General features: G+C 48.3%; 1 protein-coding gene across 1 annotated transcript; it reads left to right on the top strand.

The window, feature by feature from the left end:
- Positions 1-2,380: 2,380 nt before the first annotated feature.
- Positions 2,381-5,704, top strand: LOC142931336 (survival motor neuron protein-like). The gene is made up of 2 exons (XM_076075230.1): positions 2,381-3,108; positions 4,578-5,704. Exons 1-2 carry the CDS (start codon positions 3,091-3,093, stop codon positions 4,851-4,853), a joined length of 294 nt encoding a protein of 97 aa, XP_075931345.1. The 5' UTR covers positions 2,381-3,090; the 3' UTR covers positions 4,854-5,704.
- The last annotated feature ends 4,699 nt before the right edge of the window (positions 5,705-10,403 follow it).

The raw sequence follows: 10,403 nt of genomic DNA, 5'->3' as shown, positions 1-10,403 counted from the left end.
CCTCTCACACCACGGTTAATGGTATGGTTTACAACATGGAGTATAATAGCGCCTCGCAGCTGTCTCTTTCCCCCTCCTCTGTTCCGACCTTGGATGAACTCGTCCGTCTGAACGGGGCCCGTAGCTATCCGTGTTGCTAAAGTTGAGGGTAAGAATCCACCCATTTTTTCGCCATATAGCATTGTGATATATAACGACTTATTGTTGGTAGCTTAGCTGATTGGAGAATAAAGAGTTTATTGATAACATTAAGGTAATTTATATTTTAGTTTTTTATCGGTTCACTATATAGTATTCATTATACATTGTATTGTATACCCAGTTACTGTGAATAGCTCAGATGTGTAGGCCTTGACTTCAACATAGCCATTTCTGTGACCAGTCACTAGCTAATCACTCAGTTATTTCAATGCTAAATTTGCCTAGTTATTTCAATGCTAAATTCTCCTGTTTGATTTATACTAGGTGCCTCGGTGAATGTGTATGCTCTGACTTTAACATAGCTATTTCTGTGACCAGTTACAAGCTAATCACTCAGCTATTTCAATGCTAAATTCTATGCTAATTCCTTTGTCAAGGGGTGCCTCTGCGGATGTGTATGCTTTAACTTAGCTATTTCAATGCTAAATTCTATGCTAATTCCTTTGTCAAGGGGTGCCTCTGCGGATGTGTATGCTTTAACTTTAACATAGCCATTTCTGTGACCAGTCACAAGCTAATCACTCGGCCATTTCAATGCTAAATTATATGCTAATTCCTTTGTCAAGGCGCTTTGTTTCTTCTGACACAGCTTAAAGGTCGTGATCTGAGCGTGCCTTTTTCACTCCAGCGCTGTCCTACCAGACAGTCTCGTCCCTTCACCTGATGAAGGTCGCTTGTGTTGTGGCCGAAACGTCGTGAGAATATTATTGTGTTATTTTATTTTATCAATTTATTATTTTATTCTCATTCTATGTGACTTTACTGAAAGAACCAAAGAAGATGAATCCTTGCAGTCACGAAAGCTTTAAATCGAAATTTGACGTTATGTTGTTGACGTTATGTTATTGACGTTATGTTGTGTTATTGACGTTATGTTGTTGACGTTATGTTGTTGTGTTATTGACGTTATGTTGTTGACGTTATGTTCGCACGGTACGCGTGTACAGCGCTGTCTGCGCGTGCACGGTTGGGCTTACGTGCATTGTACAGTGACACTACAGTGTGGTGTGAATGAAGTCAACAGTGCACTACTTTGTGGCGAATCAACAGCGGTGGTCATATGCGAGTCGCCGCTCGCCGCCCTCGAAATGAGGAATTTCTACCACTGGCTCGGTATATAATTTCCTCTTGCTATCAGTTTCGACGGTGTACTTGCATTCAATTAACCTGCAAATTGCGTGTGTGTCAGCACTGTACGGAACTCGAGCCTTCACTCGCCCGCATTCACAGACCCGCTCTGGTACCAGCGTGGTGAAGTATGGTCAAAACAAGCGCCGCAATGCGCCGCGCCCTGGTACTGCAGTGGACGGACGTCACTTCTCTCGCACAGCGCTCCGGGTGTCGGGGAACGCCGTGGGTCTCGCCGCGTGCTGAGCGTGCCGCGTGCTGAGCGTGCCACGTGCGGCGTGTGCCGCGTGCTGAGCGTGTGGCACGTGCTGAGCGTGTGGCACGTGCTGAGCGTGCCGCGTGCTGAGCGTCGCACGTGCCGCGTGTTGAGCGTAGCACGTGCTGAGCGTGCCGCGTGCGGTCGATGTAGACTCAAAAGGGTCGTGGTGGTGATGGTGGTGGTGGTTGTGTGTCCTGTGTAGAGTGACGATTCTGACATTTGGCACGACGCAGCGCTCATCAAGGCGTATGACAAAGCCGTCACGTCCTTCAAGGTGAGTGTCTCCGACTTTGGATGTGAGCTCAACCGGTCCTGGGCCTCCCCTAGGTTGACTCAGCCACAAATGAGGACCAGGCGCGGTGTGTAAACATCGCCACTGTGGAGACAGGCGGCCGGGCGTGGTGCTGGCCACCCACCCCCTCGTGTGCTATGCCGGCCTTCGTAGGTGCTCGCTAACAGCACTTGCCCCAACAGTCTGTTAAGGCTATAAGGGGGGGGGGGTCTTTGTATCGCTTGTCTGTGTGTACTTGTGCACTTCGTATCTTTGTGTGCGTGTACATGGTTATATTTACATCTTGAGACACAACACCTGTTGCAAGGGATACCCGGGAAAGCCCGACAATATAACACACTTCGTGTGTCACGTGCACCACCAGTGGTTACAAAACTAATTTCTTTACGGCTACATTTTTGTTCTCCTTCCCCCACACCTCCGATTAGCATGATTGGCTACGTACGATGCGAAAGAAATTCAACATGCGCACACCTTCGAGTACTGTGTTATCATTCGATGGTAAGCGCCTTGCTCAAGTTGATTTGACTGTTTTTGTCTAAACGAACTTCCTCACCAGGCGGCGGAGAACGTGCACAGTGATACGTGCGCAGGTTGGAAACATGTCAGCCACAAATATGAATGGGGAAAATGGGCACACAGTGGTTTGACAGCATTGTTGCTAACTCAATAAGGCTGCATTATGCCTAGACTAGTTATAATAAATGGCACTCGACACTGTGCCATAGCAAAGTGACGTAGGATTTCTAAGAGCGCGCTTTTTTGAGTCGATGAGCCATTTTAAATGTCATGTAATGGCGTACATTCATACGCAGCGGGAATTGCTTCTAAATCCTCAAAATTATCCCAGAAAGTCACTCAAATTTGGTCGCTTGGTAAACCCCCCAAAATGCCTCTAAATCGAGCAACAAAATTGCTGAGTTGGCAACACTGTACGAGCCGTTCCAAAGTAGTACGTGTATGTACAGAAGCAGGTCTAGACACCCGGTCCTACACGTCTTAGAGCAGGGGTGGGTTACCTACGGCCCGTGACTTCGTCAGTGTATATGGCCGTGGCCACACGAAACCCAACCAACCTCAACTAACCGACCGTGTTCTTTCAGACAGCGCTCAAAAATGGCACCGCACTTGCGAGAGCCCCAAGACCTACGGGGAGACAAAGTCCGTGAACAAGCGGGCGAAGACACGGAGACGGCACAAGAGGAGCAGCATGTCGCCCTCCGACAAGGTAAATATCCTGAAGCAGAAGATTACTGGTGCTCTGGATGTGGCTGTCACGTTTATTTGCAAATGTAATTTATAACTTTGACCATTACCTGCGTGATGTTAATAGTTGTCCGATTTGTCGTGTCTGCTGTCCAACCTATATTGGCCTTTCCCCAATATTCTTCACAGGCCACCGCTTCTGGTGTTTGGCATTGTTGTGCTGCAGGGAAATCTCAGGGAGAAGGTCCATGAGGTTTGCTTCTCCCGACAAGCAAATTATTTCATGAGACCTCCTTTGCCAGTATTAAATTATGATAATAGGGTTTTCCCCTTTCTATTTTATTGCCAGAAAGGGGAAAGCCATATTATCATAAGCAAATTCTTCTTTTGCGTAGAAACCCCCCATGATTTCGTGAGAGAGTTGCTTCTGTCGAAATCCACTCTCAGTCTGTTTAGGCTCCACCGTGTGAGCCATTTAGAGCTGTAGCCAGATGCGAGCTCAGTGTTAATGTGCCATTTTATTGAGATACTACTACTGTGTGGTGTTATCTCGGTGTGGCCTGGGACTGTTTTGTTGTTTTTTGCTGCCTTGCCCAAGCTTGATAAATCGGATTCCTGTAATTAATAAATTCATTTGTTTATATTTAGTGACTTGCTAACCATTTTCTTTATTTTTCACTCCTATCATTTCATTTGTATTGTTTGCTGTTGTACCTTTCTGACCTCCCCATTCTGGACCATCTGTGAAAATGAGCTTCATAGCTCATCGAATTCTTCCAGTCTAAATAAAGATTCTCATGTATGTATGTTGAACTACTTTCGCACCATATTCTTGGTTCTTTCGGTAAAGTCACGTAGAAGGGAAATAATAAAATAATAAAAATAAAACACTAAAATTCTCACGACGTTTCGCACCGTACATAGCCAACCGCGCTAGTCAGAGGTGCGGGGGAAGTACAAGAATCTGAACACAAAAAGCACTTCTAAAGAAATTAGTTTTCAGTCTAGATGTAAAAGTGCGTAGCTCCAGTGGCTTCCTAATATCGGAAAGGAAGAGCGTTCCAGATGGCCGCAGAAGCGCATCTGAAAGTGCGAGCCAAAAGTTTGATGGTTAGCCAAACGGTCCCTTTGTGTGTTCCCCGCTGCGACGGCACTGAGAACAAGGAACACAAATCGTACGTAAGCATACACAGTCCTGCGGATGGCAATTTTCCTCAGCTAAATGCCGATGTCGAGGTCTTCCAGCCACGGGAGCTCTTCAGGAGAGAGTTAATGTAGTTTTGCTTTTCTTCCGTTGGTGGAGCGCAGACTACAGCGGTTTACTTTGTGGAGACTCGAGGCAGCCAGGCGTGGTGCTGGCCGCATTGCCGCCTTCTTGCGCCATGCCGTCCTTCGTAGGTGTGCCAACAGCGCTTGCTCCAGTGGCACGCGTCGGCTAGACGGGGTGAATCGTTGCCCGTCTCTGTGCCAACCTCTCGCGTGCCATTGGAGGCGGGCGACCTGTGCCAGGCTGCCTGGTCCGAGGACGGCGTGGTCTACGACGCCACGATCAAGTCGGTGGACGCCAGCGCCGGCACGTGCGTCATGGTCTTCACGGGCTACGGCAACGAGGATGAGCTGAAGCTCGCCGATCTTCTGCCGCCAGCGGCGGAGTCTGCCGCCCGCGCCGGCGGGGAGAGCGACGCGGCCGCGAGCTGCGACGCCGACGCGGCGTCCCGGGCCGGCAAGGTGAGCCGGGGCGGCGGGGCTGTGATGGATTCGGATTAATCGATTCGTTGAGAGTTGAGCTGCCTTTCCTGCTCAAAACATGCAATGGGGCAAATGTTCATTTACTCTGAGCCAGTGGTGCAAAAACCCGACCCCCCCCTCCCCAAGGCTTAAACTTGTAACTTTTCAAGACCAGTCCTGGGACCACATTGACCATCTTGCACAAACCAAAATGGCGATGTATGGTCAAACAACTCCCCCCCTCCATGACCCAATACGGCATGGTGAGACCTTCATCTTTCAAGAGGGTTTCATGAAGTGCTGTAAATTATAGCATAAATCATTCATTGCAGTGGAAAGGAAGTTTTTGATACATTTGTGAAGAAAAGCAGCCTAACCCCTAAACGTTGGCAGCTACGTGGCTCTCGCCAGGACGTGGACCCAGCCCGATGTTTTTTTCAGCCGTGTTACCGAGGGTGGAGGTGAGGAGGTGCCCTTCTGTTGCAGCGTAACAATACGAGTAGGTTGATCGGCAAGACGAAGATTTTTTTCTGCGTGGGGAATTAAAGCTGTGGAACGGCGTTGAACCAAATGCATTGCATTTGAAGAGAAGTAAAAACGTAAAGAAAACCCGTTTCATGAAGGCTATTTCGATCGATTTTTAAGTCAGATTTCAGACTCGTCTGCCACATGGTTTAGAATTCAAGAAGATCTTTGTCTTTTACGTGTGCCAATGGAAGCGCAGTGGTGGTGTGGTTGAGTGCACTATGCCCCGAACCCGGCGACTTGAGTTCGACCAATAACAGTGGCTCATATCTAATCTTTTCCTGTGCCTCCCCTAGGTTGTCTCAGCCTTAAATAGTCACCTGGTGCTGTGTGTAAATATCCACATTTGAGGAAACAAGGGCAGCCAAGCATTGTGCTGGCCAACCATCTCCATCGCGTGCCGTGCCGGCATTAATAGATGCTCTCAAACAGCATTTGCCCCAACAGTCTGTTAAAGGCTATGCGGGGGATCTCTGTCATTGTGGAAGTACATGCTGTGCCAACAATGCAGTGCGTCGTTTCAAGGCCCATATGTAATGTTATGTAAATACAGATATTTCCTCTTTAGAACGAACCACTAGCGAACCTGGAATGAAAAACTTAAACTGGACCTTGAGGAAACACGTGACAGCGTCAATGTGTCGCTGTGTATATCTAATGGTTTATTTGAACAGGCATCCTAAACAAATGCTGAATTAAAACATGACACACAGGCAGGTACATGTGTACATTATTCATAGAATACAAAAGAAAAACCCATCAATGATTGGATGTTTGGCAGCGAGCACGATCGTTATATATGTAGGGTGGCTAAGGTAACCCGGACGCTGTGTGGAAGTATGCGAATCGACATGAGAATTAACGCCACTGCAGCTATGCTCGTAATAAACGGGCTGTCGTCATGAGCATGGTCCGTTATACGAGGTTAAGCCGTAGTCATTTAAGGAATGCAGAATCGCGCGAAAGCGTCTCTCCGATGTGCGTTCCCGTGTGTGCGCCGACGCCGCAGGAGAGTGCCCCCTCCGCCGACGACTACGAGATGCCAGGCAGACCCAAGGGTGGGCACGGAGCACGGAAGAAGGGTCACAAGCAGAAGCAGAGCGTCCCACCGTGGGCCTACCCGTCGCCACCCTTGTCCCATCCTCCCCCCTTCCCTGGCTTTCCACCTTACGTGAGCACATTCGCCTGCTGGGACACTTGAGCGTTGCCGTGTGTGTCATACGAATGAGCGAGTGTTGTTAGGCGAGGAATTAAAAGCGATTGTTACATGCCGACTAGAGCGGTTAATCGATCGGCAGGTCGCACATCGTGGGGGAAAACGTGTGAAAGAGTAGGCCAAATACCCCCTAAAGCGGCTCTCAGTGTTACCACGTGATACATTACTCACAATACCCCCACAGTGTTACCACGTGATACATTACTCACAATACCACCACAGTGTTACCACGTGACTAGACTCAAGGTAACGAAAACAAATCGGATTAATTTCTTTTCACGTAACTTTATTTTGAGTTGTATTCCCCCATACAGTATATTTTTTACAGTGTTACAGGCAAATGTACAATTATTGTTATTTTTCTGCCAAACAATGCTTCCCTTTTTTGTTTAACCATAACACATTTTATAACACTTACAGGTATGTGCATTTAAATACAGTAAATTATCGCGTCCCGACTTACGAACCATTCAACTTATGAAGGGTCTTCAGGAACAGAACCCATTAGTAAGTCAGGCACTTGCGTGTGTGTGTGTCCATGTGTGTGTCCATGTGTGTGTGAGCGGTAGTGTAGCTGTTAGCGCGCTGCGCTATGAACCTGGCGACCCGGGTTCAATTCCCGCTCACGGCCAACAGTGACGATTATCTGAACCGGTCCCGGGCCTCCCCTAGGTCGACTCAGCCTCAAATGAGTACCTGGTGCGGTGTAAACATCACCACTGGGGAGACAAAGGCAGTCGGGCATGGTGCTGGCCACCCACCCACTCGTGTACCATTTCGGCCTTCATAGGTGCTCACTAACAGCACCTGCCCCTACAGTCTGTTTAGGCAAAATGGGGGATCTTTGTGTGAGGTGCGGTCGTGTAGGTTATACGTCCTTGCTAACAGCCCTTGTCCAAACAGTCTGTGAAGGCTATGCGGGGGTTCTTTGTCTTTTGCCTTTGTGATGTTTTAATTTGGGCTTTTTAACTTTTAAAATGAAATAGTTGAATGAAAGAGGTTTCTGAGCCATAAAAATGAAAGTTTATTCGTCTTGGCAATGGCATTAGTGGCGGCGGTGTTGGCGTCATGGTGATGGCGTTGTTGGTGTTGGCGTTCGCGGCGTTGGGAGTGTCCGTGACATTGGTGGAGGTGCTGACGTTGACGGCTGCGGCACAAATCAGCTTCTCGTTCTCGTGACGCAGCCGTTGATTCTCCTTCTCTACGAGCCGGCTCTCCTCATGCAGCATCTGTGGATGCAGCACCATCGCCCTCTCCTGAAGCAGCATCTCTCGACGCAACGCCTCATTGTCCTTACGCGTCGCCGCCTCCCTCACCCTCAGGGTGGCGTTGTCGTCTTCCACCGTGCTTGTTCTTTGACGCAGCTTCACGTTGTCCTCGCACAGCATGGCGCTGTAACGCTCGGTGTCGGATAGGTTACAGCTCCAACGACGCCACAGGAATATCTGGATCACAGCCATCATCACTATCGCAATGCCCATCAGCCGTGACACAACACATGGCAGCGGGTCTATGTAGGGCTTTGTGCACAATGGAGTCGGGGTCGGGTAGTTGGCACTGTCTCCTTTATAATCGACCAATCCGGTAATGTGAATCAAGGTCAATATGACGAACGCCTTGACTCCATGCAGGAGCAACATCTTGCCACAGAAGCCAAGTTCGAGTGTGAGCATCGCATGTGAGCGTCACGTGTATTTATCCTGTGACGAATGTGACGTCATCGCCGGATGTGACGCGGTTAGAATCCGACACCGGCCGGGCACGTCAGCTGACCCCCCCAACCCCCCAAAAACATGGGGTCTGTGATGTCACAGACCGAGGTGCGCCTTATTTATTTATTTTAACTCGCGCGGTTTTTCGTGCAGCGCCCCTAGCGGGGAGGATAACGGTGGGGGGTGTGGGGACGGTAGGGGGGTCGGGAGCGCTGCCGCGGTGTACGCGTTGCTGTCGGCCATCTTACACAGGGAAAAGTTTCTCGCTTTTGCCAATCCCTGTGTCCCCTCACGGCGTGGGGGGGACGGAGAGGTGAAGGGGGGGGCGTGTTGATGACGTCATCACCGGCTTTCCCGGTCACAACAACGGGCGACGCTTCCCTCACGTAAGATGGCCGCTGGTGACAATCGTTTGCGAGTTTGAAGTTGCAGGGCAGTTTTTTCTCGTCGCATTCCAGCGCCTTTCTCTTCTCTCTGAGGCAGCAAGACACGCGGCCTTCCACTGCCAATAACCACCAATGACAACCAACTCACGTGTCTCCTTGTTGTTGCAGTATTAATTACGTAAGGGACCGACAGCCTTGGCTTCTTCACCACCATCAACCGAGAGTGGTCTCTGGGAGTCGAGTTTCTTCTGGTAGAGGGCACAGCTCCAGATTAGTTCGAGTGTAAAATAAAAGTTGCCTACAACGAGCTGGCTAAGTGTGTGAGGGAGGGTGCACGGACTGGAGAAAACAACTGGGAATATGCATAACTTGTGCGGGTTTCACGACGCATTGATATTTACGCGACCCAAAACAAAACCTTTATTTTTATTTAAAGCTTTCGTGACTGCAGTGATTCATATTCTTGGTTCTTTTGGTAAAGTCACGTTGAAGGGAAACAATAAAATATATATAAAACAATAAAATTCTCACGACGTTTCGACTGCAACACAAGTAGTAATCAGGTGTGAAAACCAACGGCAAAAAACATTTTTTCAAATGTTTCTTGCCGTTTGTGTTGCAGTCGAAACGTCGTGAGAATTTTATTTTACATATATTTTATTGTTTCCCTTCAACGTGACTTTACCGAAAGAGCTAAGAATATGAATTACTGCAGTCACCAAAGCTTTAAATCAAAATTATTTTAATTAACAATTAATTTCTCCTACACAAGCAAGCCAGCATCAGGACTCAAGGTAACGAAAACAAAACGAATTTCTTTTTATGTTACTTTATTTTAAGTTGTATTTACCATACAGTACATTTTTTAGAGTGTTACATGCAAATATACAATAATTCTTATTTATAAGCTTAACAGTGCTTCCCTTTTTTTGTTTAACCATAACACATTTTATGACACCGACGGATATGTGCATTTAAATACAGTACATTATTGCTTCCCGACTGACAAACCATGCGGCTTACGAAGGGTCATCAGGAACAGAAACCATTAGTAAGTCAGGCACGTGCGTGTGTGTGCGTCCATGTGTGTGCGTCCATGTGTGTGTGAGGAGTGGTCGTGTACGTCATACGTCCTTGCTAACAGCCATTATCCAAACAGTCTGTTAAGGCTATACGGGGGTCCTTTGTCTTTTGCCTCTATGTGGGTGATGTTTTTATTCGGGCTCTTAAACGTGTCAAATTGAAGCGTTTACGAAAGAAGTTTCTGAGACATCGAAATTTCAGCTTCTTGGTCTTGTTGGTGACGTTGGCGGTGGGGGTGTCAGTGGCGGCGATGGATCTCTAGACGCAACGCCTCTAGACGCAACGCCTCATTGTCTTTACGCGTCTCCGCCTCCCTGAACCTGAGGAATGCGTTGTCGTCTTCCACCGTGCTTCTTCTTTGACACAGCTTCATGTTTTCCTCGCACAGCATGGCGCTGTAACGCTCGGTGTTGGATAGGTTACAGCTCCAACGTCGCCACAGGAATATCTCGATCACAGCCATCATCACTATCGCAACGGCCATGAGCTGCTGTGACACAACGCATGGCAAGGGGTCTATGTTGGGCTTTGTGACCAATGGAGTCGGGGTCGGGTAGTTGGCACTGTCTCCTTTATAACCAACCAATCCGGTAATGTGAATCAAGGTCAACATGACAAACGCCTTGACCCCATACAGCAGCACCATCTTGACCACGCGTGTTGCCAG

The sequence above is a fragment of the Petromyzon marinus genome, chromosome 52 (genome assembly GCF_048934315.1).
Source record: "Petromyzon marinus isolate PM22_M1 ecotype Great Lakes invasive population chromosome 52, UKy_Petmar_22M1.pri1.0, whole genome shotgun sequence".
In the NCBI taxonomy this organism is placed as follows: domain Eukaryota; kingdom Metazoa; phylum Chordata; class Hyperoartia; order Petromyzontiformes; family Petromyzontidae; genus Petromyzon; species Petromyzon marinus.
This window is presented reverse-complemented; position numbering and strand designations above follow the sequence as displayed.